Source organism: Myotis brandtii, unplaced genomic scaffold (genome assembly GCF_000412655.1).
Source record: "Myotis brandtii unplaced genomic scaffold, ASM41265v1 scaffold847, whole genome shotgun sequence".
In the NCBI taxonomy this organism is placed as follows: domain Eukaryota; kingdom Metazoa; phylum Chordata; class Mammalia; order Chiroptera; family Vespertilionidae; genus Myotis; species Myotis brandtii.
Window position 1 is genome coordinate 1,317,662 of NW_005371441.1, and position 8,765 is coordinate 1,326,426.

The window sequence follows — 8,765 nt, forward strand, 5'->3', positions numbered from 1 at the left end:
GCTGCTCGCGGTGCTGCCGGACTGTGCGCGGGGGACGCCCTGCGCCTGGGAGCGCGGAGGTGAGTTCCTATGGGGTCTCAGCGGCGGGCGCGGGGAGGGGGGAGGGAGGCAGCAGAGGCTTTAAACTCGCGGGCAGAGCCCATGGCCGGTCCAGAACCTTCCTCCTCCGTCCCCTCCTCGGTCTCAGTCCCACCTCGGCGTCCGGGCAGCTGGTTGCCTCCCGGGCAGAAGGGACAGGAAGAGGCGGCAGGAGAGAAAGTGATGCGGGGCCGCTGGCCGGGAGCAAAGATGGAAAGGGCGCTGCGGTTCCCAGTCCGCTCTCCCGCCCGTGCCTCCCGGGCAGAAGGGACAGGAAGAGGGGGCAGGAGAGAAGGTGATGCGGGGCCGCTGGCCGGGAGCGAAAGAGGTAGGGACGCTGCGGTCCCCAGGCCGCTCTCCCGCCCTCCCCGGTCCTGCTTCTGGGGAACTGTGACCCCTGTCCGGGACCCGGACGCTTCTCAGAGTCGGACCCACAGACAGGAACCCCCCTTCCCACAGCACGTTCACCCAGCCCCGCATCACCCCACTGCACCAGCCCCCACTCCTGTTCCCTCGGGAGCCCCTGCTCTCCTCCCCAGCTCACCCAGGTTTATTGCCCAATTCTCTGGGGTCCCCAAAACCAGTGCTTCCAATACCTTTTTATCTGTGATGTGAGCCTGATCACTTCCTCCGCCAAGTGGCGCTTTATCCCTGTTGCCTGAGGACACACCAGCCATAGCTTCTGCACCCGGAGCAGGAGGGACAGCAGCGCATTTTTCCAAAGTATGACCCTGGGGTGCTGGTGAGGAAGGGGCACCCGCTCCCTCTACCCTTTGGTTCCAAACCCATATTTATCACCTACTGCGGAGGCAGCAGCCTAGAAAGGTGATACATTAGGGCAGATCTGTAGGTTTTTTTCTCTAAAGGGCAGACAGTGGGTGTTTTTCTTTACAGACCTCTTCGTGTATGCCTTCTGTGTAAGCACTAGGCACCTCCATGTTTGGGGGTACAAGAGCAGCCAAGGACAACATGCAAACTAATGAGGGATCAGCTGTGGCCATTGTCCTAGTGTCCTCACCCCAGATATGGGTGCACGTCCCATAGGACAGTGGTCTGTTAGTCAACAGAGCCAAATATCAACAGAACAACAATTGAAATTTCTTTTGAGAGCCAAATTTTTAAACCTTGAACTATATAAGTGGGTACATTGTTATTAACTTAATTACGGTACTCCTAAGGCTTAGGAAGAGCCACACTCAAGGGGCCAAAGAGCCTCATGTGGCCCACGAGCCACAGTTTGCCAACGAAGGCCCTAGGAAATCATCTCCCAGGTGCCTCTGCAGTGTGTTGAAGAGCCAGAACCCTGCCCTGTCCTGCCTGTGGCTTTGGGTGGAGTGAATGAGAGGATGTGGATCCCACAGGTGAGGGCCACAGCTCCCCTCCTTTCTGTGGAGGGATTCCGTGGTGGAAGAGGCCCATGAGAGACACTGCATGAAGCCATAGGTGTGAGCTGAGAGTGGTGCTGGTACATTTTGGTATCAAGATTGGAGCCACCTGTTTCTGCATCTCATTTGTTCCCTGTGACCCTGTTCATTTCAGTACCAGGAAAATCACTTCTACCTCATGAGCAGTTGGCCTTCCTTACCAAGTGACCCTCATGCTGGGCACTGGTGATACCCCTTTGCCAGAGGCCTCATCTCCACCAGGCCCTCTTTAATGGTGTGGATTTCCCTGCTGCAAGTGGCATGGCCTCTCTTTGACCCTGTGGGTCTGTGATATGACTTCTCCAATTAGGATGCCTTGAAGTACAGACCAACTTTTCCCAGCACTGACACCTCTAGTGTCCCAGATGCTGTGACTCATAGGGCCCTAGTGGCAGGTCCAGCCACGCTCATTCATTCATGTATTGTCTGGCTTCTTTCATGCTACAGCAGAGAGTTAAGTAGTTGCAAAGAGACCTGTGGTCTGCACAATCTATACTAGTTAGTAGCGAGCCATTTACAGAAAGTCTCCAAACCAGACTGTTCCCAAATGGCTACAGGATGTAGTTCATGCCCTTCACCCTTTAAGGTTTAAAGTTAGCATTCATCTCTGTCACTTCATCCAGGATAAAATACTGTTTTGTTTGTTTGTTTTTAAATATATATTTTTGATGTCAAAGAGGAAAGCAGAGGGAGAGAGACATAGGAGCATCAATGAGAGAGAATCATTGATTGGCTGCCCCACTGGGGATTGAGACCGCACCCTGGGCATGTGCCCAGTCCAGGAACCAAGCTGTGATCTCCTGGTCTATACGTCAACACTCAACCCCTGAGCCACACTGGCTGGCAGAAAATACTGTTTTAACATTCTACTTAGAGAAAAGGAAAGAGAGTTTGAGAATATTATACTTAAATTTCCCTACAATGGTAACCCTGAGCACATAAGTAATTCAATAACTCCGAAGATTTTCTATTCCTGTTACAAATCTGGGGAATGTGAACATGACCACAATGTGGCTCCAGGGACCAATAACACCTCTGTGAGCAGGACCTGGGACAGGAGTCTGTTTATTACCTGGCCTCACACATCACTTGAGATCCCCGTGGATGGTGTCAACTCATACACACGATCAAATACGAGTGTGTGAACAGTTTCTGCTTCCAGAGTACACTTCCCCGAGCCAAGGGCTTGTGGTCTTTGGGGAAGGCCTGAAGGCCTTGTGCACTTGCTGCGGTGTTGAGAGGTCCCTTCTCATTGCAGCCTGGCCCCTCCTTCTAGTGATGAGCTCTGGCTCTGAGAAGTGGCTCAGTTCTGGGACCTGGACAAAGGATTCACCTTTTGTTTGGAGGTTGCTTTTAGCCTTCTGATTGTCCATCCTTGTGTTCTGTCTTTGTTGTAATTATTTAAATCCAGCAGTAAGTATCCAGGCTGGCTGTTTATCCTTTTGCGTCTAGGTAGGATCACCATGTTCCATAAGCCACATTCATAGCTCTCTGCGGTTGAGGCTCTGGCTCGATTTCTGAGCTTCCTAATCATCTCCTTTGTCTTGACATAGCGCACCTGTACCTATAAGTTATTATGTTGACATTGTCCATCTCCATTACTACTGGAATCCATTTTGGGGAACACGGACCCTACCAGATTCCTGACCTTCAGCTAAAGTCATCAGTGAGCTTTTTTGAATTCTGGTGTTCTTCTCATCCATGCTTTCCTCATCAGCTTGATAAACAAGAGTTTAGCTTTAGGCTTTCCCAGGGAGCATGGTTGATTGGACAATTTTCTGCCTTTTCATATTATCTTCCCCTGACATTCACTTCTGTGAGCCATCTGATGCCTTCCTCCCCTATGTGCCTCAGAAGTTCTGGCTTTTCTGTTCCACGCATTGTAGCCATGCCTTCTCCCAAGTTTGCAAAAGATCTAGCAGCAGGTTAGCGCCATCTCCTAGAGCTGTGCTAAGGCATGACCCACATTTGTAAACTGTCCCTTCTCCAACTGTGAGGTCATTCCACATTTCCCCACCGCACTGTCACACAGCTTCCTCAGGAGCAGCTCTTACATGCTCTGTGTGTCTCCGCAGGGCACTGCGTAGTTTCTGACAAACCTCTGGCAGCTAGACCTTTCCTCCTTAGACAGAGATGGCGAAGAAGTGCTTATGGGCACTTTTCTTCCAACACCAACCTTCACCTGCATTTTTCTCTCACAGATGCTCCTTCTCTTTGCTATGAATTCAACCTCACTCCTAAAGGACAGCCATGGTGTAAAATTCAAGGCCAGTTTAATGGAAACACATTTCTTAATGATACCTGTGGTAGCGAGAAGTTCGAACTCATCAGTATTCAGGAGATGAAGGTGAATGAAAGACAGGCCTGGAATGAACAGACAGACACTCTGAAATATATCGTGGAAGAATTCAAAAAGATCCTGCTTGACATTAAACCAGGGATGAGTACAGCTATCGGTAAGTTTAGAAAACCTTGGGTAGAGGCAGAACAGAGTTGTAGGGTTAGGGAACAATTGTATTTATGTAAATATGGGAAGTTCATCCCACCCAAGAGTCCCAGCAACTAGTGTAGGATACAGAGGACAGAGCAGGATCAGGAGATAGGAGGGGAGCAGAGGGCTGGACACCAGGTAGGGACAAAGGACCTGTGAAGACTCGAAGCTGACCTCTTTCCCATGGGGTGTAGGGACAGGTCCTCTCTCCCTACAGGTCATCATGATGTGTAAGCAGGAATCCAGTGGACACAAGAGTGCATTCTGGGAGTTTCGATTGGATGGACAGAAATTTCTCCTCTTTGACGCCATGACGGAAAGCTGGATATGGGAGCATCCCCAAAGCGGCCCATTAAGAAAGGCACTGGATGGTGACAGAAAGCTCCTTGTTACGATCTCACTTGGAGACTGTGTGAACTGGATTCAACAAGTTTCAGGAACCCAGGGTGAAGTTCTGGACACAAAAGGTAACTGTGCAGAGAGGAAATTACATGGACACTGTGTCTGTGTGTTGTGTGGGTTTGAGAAAGTGGTGCATCCACAGTGGGGTTTTTTGGAGAATAACGGTCATAAGTTTGTTCTGCGATCTCCTTTTGTTTCTCCCTTCCTCCCGTCTCTTTCTGCTGCCCATAACCTTGGACCACTCACCGTAGATTTCTTGCTGACCCCAAATATGAGGGCATCATTCTGTTCCAGACCTTTTCCTTGTACTGTTTCCTCTTCGTAGCATCACTGTTCTTCTTCATCTCACCTGGTCTATTTCTGGAAATCCTTCAGTACCACCTCTAATCACCTCTAGAGGAGATCTGCATCTCCTTCCTCTTCTGTCACAGCAGGAGTGACTGGGTAGATTGTAACCCTTTCTTCCCCCATTAGCTCTATGAGTCCCTTTGAGACAGGGCCCATCTCCATTCTTTGTTCCAACCCCAGGATCTGTCACAGTGGCTGCCTCACTGAAAGGGGTAGAAACTGTTTGCAACATAGGATTACCTGGGACATCAGGAGCTGAGGAGGTGTCTCCTCAGAATTGAGTACTGCATAGGCTGTCACTCTTGTGTTTTCATTGCAGCTGCACCAATCACAGTTCCCGCTGCAGCCACAACCACACCTACCATAGCCACAGCTTCACCAACCAAGACCACAGACCGGTTGGAGACCTGGGCCATCATTGTCATCGTATCTGTAATTGTCACCGTCCTGATTATCGTTTGCATCATCGGGTACCGTTACAGAAAAAGGTAAAGAGGGCAGAATTGAGTGGGAAATGAAGGGCAGATGGCCTGGAATGAGGACAGGGAAAGGTGAATTCCCAGCCTTTCCCTGCCCCCTCACTAAACTTTCTCTTTGTGAAAATTAGACTAGGGAGCTAACATGTAATATGGCTTGATAGCAATAACTTGGACGAGCTCAGCCCTGAGTTCTGGTATCTTCTGTCAAAGCAGTGGGAAAAGGAGGGTCCCATACCAAGGCTTAACAGCCGTAGATGGTAAAGGGGATTAGTGATTTCAGTCCTCACTCAGATTCTCTTTTTGGGAGAGTTTATTTGGGGCCAGTGTGTGTGGTGTGGGAACAGCAGGCACACAGGACAGGGAAGGTACTCCCATTCCGGTGAGAGCAGCATGGTGGCTCCATGTGATATGTCCAGGGGAAGGGGAGTACACAGGGGGCTAAGAGGAGAGGGCCCTGGGTCTGATACCAGGAAGAGAGGTCTTGCAGAACCAATTCAAGATGGTGGAGTTCACATCTGCCTTCCCAGAAAGTGACTTGGAGACATCAGGTAAGAGAGACGGCAAACAGTACGGACTGTGCAGGACAAGTTAGATGGAAGCCATTTTTTTCTGGAACTCCCTGGGAATCGTGGCTGAGCCCTGATTCAATCTCCTGGCAGCCAGTGTCCTCTACAGTTCAAATCCTGTGCCACTGAGGGCCCCCTGCCTTGAGCAGAGGTGACTCCAGGGATAGGTGTGGCTGAGCTGCTGGTGGACTTGGATGCTGACAGGTGACTGGAGCAGGAATCCATGGGGCAGGGCAGGGACACTCACTCTCAGAGTGGTGAGCCTTTAACCAGGATGAGGAGAGCAGGGCAAAGAAGGATCTTTGCCACAACCCCAACTGTCCCCAGTGGTAGAGGAACCAGGATGCAGGCCTCTCTCTTTGGACAAGGCTCCTCTGGGCTTTTTTGGACTCAAAACTTCAGTAGAGGGAGCATACCAGTTCATTTGCTCCTTGAGTCCTGAGCCCCACCTGTCTTTAGATCTGACTTGCTTTGTGGTAAAGGTGGTAGGATATGGGTACAAGCTGAAGGCCCCAGGGTGGTGGTGAGAACTGATGGGGAATATATGACTCTCATGAGGGTGGGGCTCTGAGATGGAAGGGTTTGGGGTAGGTAGCCCCAGGGGAACTGACCCAGGATTTTCTCAGCCTGTGGAACAAACACCTGTTTCTTTTCAGTTGGCAGAAGATGCTCAAATGCTGCTGGGAGTGTGGTCTAATTCAAAACGTGTCTCCGCTGGTTGGCTGTCCTTCCACCTCCAGCTGTTCACCTGTTGACCTCCAGGAGCTGCAGTCCTTCCAGCAAATGCAGAGACTTGCAGAAGGTCGTGAGGATACAGCAGATGCAATGCTCATGTCCTTTAGTCCATGAGATGTTTGGCACCTCTGCACGTTTTTCAACATTTGGCTCCATTTTCTCTTGGTGCCAATTGTTATAATTCTTGCATTTAGTTCTCCAGCTGCTTGAAGAAGAAATCTAACCAGAGAGAACATTTCCAGTCTCTCCTTTGGTTGTGGAAGATGAGGTAGATCTCTACCTCAGGATCTTGTTGTAGCAAATGAACAAGATGCCCTGTGAGACTGCAAGGCCTCAGGGTTTCCTTCTCTGTCCTGGTCAAACCTCACCATCTTTTATTTTTATTTTATTTATTATTTGATTAATTAATTTAACAAGCCTCACCCGAGGATATTTTTTCTGTTGATTTCTAGAGAGAGAGGAAGGGAGGTATGAAGGGGTTTCTAGAGAGAGAGAAACATGGATATGAGAGAGACACATGAGTTGATTGCCTCCTGCATGTAGCCCTACTGGGGCCGGTGAACCTGTAAAGGGAGGTATGTGCCCTTGACCAACCTTTGGGCTGATGCTCTGAACACTGTGTCAAAGCAGCCAGGGCCTCACCATCTTTTAAAGGGAAAAATGATATTTATGATGGTTACTTTTAGAAAGTTTTAAACTATGTAATGCTACTTAAATTTATATCTCTCTAAAAAGTAATACTATAAAAATACAATTCCTAGGGTATTTTGTTTTATAACACACAGTATTTTAGGTGATTATTGTTTGTCCACGTCATGCAGTAAATGAAACCAGGGATTCTGATAAATTACTATGGAAACAGAATTTACCACTTTACTGATATCATGGAATAAAAAAATCATATGGATCCTAAGGAATGAGGATTTTTCTGATATTAGCAGCACACTGCACCCCTGCAGTGACTTCCCTGTGATTCTGCCCCCGCAGACTCACCTCCTTCAGTGGCTGAAACTTCTCTATTTTTTAAAAAAATGTATTTTATTGATTTTTACAGAGAGGAAGGGAGATAGTTAGACACATTGATGAGAAGGAAAAATGGACCAGCTGCCTCCCACTGGGGATTGAGCCCACAACCAAGGTACATGCCCTTGGCCAGAATTGAACCCAGGACCCTTCAGTCTACAGGCTGATGCTCTATCCACTGAGACTAACCAGTTATGGTGGAAACATCTCTACTTCTCAAAGCTGTTTAATCCCCTCATAACAAAGAGTCAGCATCCAGGATATATAAAGAGCTGCAAATAAATTAGATCCCATCAAATTGTTCAAAGATGTAGGAGAAAGGTTGTGAGGAGTCCAAGGAAAATAAATTTTTAAAAATAATCCAGCTATTTTATTGTATGTGCTTCGCCTCCATGGATGAGGGGCTGTCTTCAGTCACTGGGAACATTTGATTCTGGTGTTTCCCTCTAGGCATGAGATGCCCGTGATTTTCATTTCATTTCCTTTTGGATCTTTATATCATGAGGCACATTATTATTGATTATTGTCCATATCAGTCTACTTCCACCGTGCTCTTGTATTTTTTTTATGATCTTGTATTTTTAAGGACAGCACTATCCTGTCTAGTGTCCTTTTTTTGTGAAGACAAAACTAATGCGTAAGGCAAAGACCCCATGGATCTTCAGAACTCGCGGTGATAGCGGCTGTGCAACTGCCACACGGATCTGGAGTTGGGGTGCGTGGGGAGTAGTATAAACGAGGAGAATTGGCAGATGGATCCTCAGACTCCTCCTTCACAGAACTGTCAACCCGCAGGAATCTCAAGAGCAGGAGAGAGAGAGAGAGAGAAGAGAAGAGAAGAGAAGAGAAGAGAAGAGAAGAGAAGAGAAGAGAAGAGAAGAGAAGAGAGAGAAGGCGGTGGTGGCGGCCCATGAATCACCATTCTCAGCCCAGTAGTTGCATTAGTCCTGTGATTTCCCGATCTGAGCAACACACACACACACACACACACACACACACATGGGGGGACAGACCTGGACCCTAACGCGGACCGCTTCATCCCGGGGAGAGACAGGGGTCAGGGGCGGGTGGACGCGCAAGGCACAGGGGCAGGAATCGGCCTCTGATCACACTCCCCAGGGAGGTGCCTGGAAGAGCGTCTGCTTTGGAAGGACTAGACAGAGTTACGTCAGAGAAAGTCACCTTTGGGAGAAGTTTTGAGGCGTCGGGCGGGGTGGGG

General features: G+C 48.9%; 1 protein-coding gene across 1 annotated transcript in view; it reads left to right on the forward strand.

Annotated features, from left to right (window-relative positions):
- Nucleotides 1-6,928, forward strand: part of LOC102258994 (NKG2D ligand 1) — an 8,256-nt gene extending 1,328 nt beyond the window's left edge. Inside the window, exons 2-5 of the mRNA XM_014532136.1 lie at nt 3,704-3,958; nt 4,188-4,460; nt 5,063-5,231; nt 6,445-6,928. Coding sequence (XP_014387622.1) covers nt 3,844-3,958; nt 4,188-4,460; nt 5,063-5,231; nt 6,445-6,637 — 750 coding nt within the window. The 5' untranslated portion in view covers nt 3,704-3,843 and the 3' untranslated portion in view covers nt 6,638-6,928. The remainder of the gene's footprint in view (nt 1-3,703; nt 3,959-4,187; nt 4,461-5,062; nt 5,232-6,444) is intronic.
- Nucleotides 6,929-8,765: the final 1,837 nt, after the last annotated feature.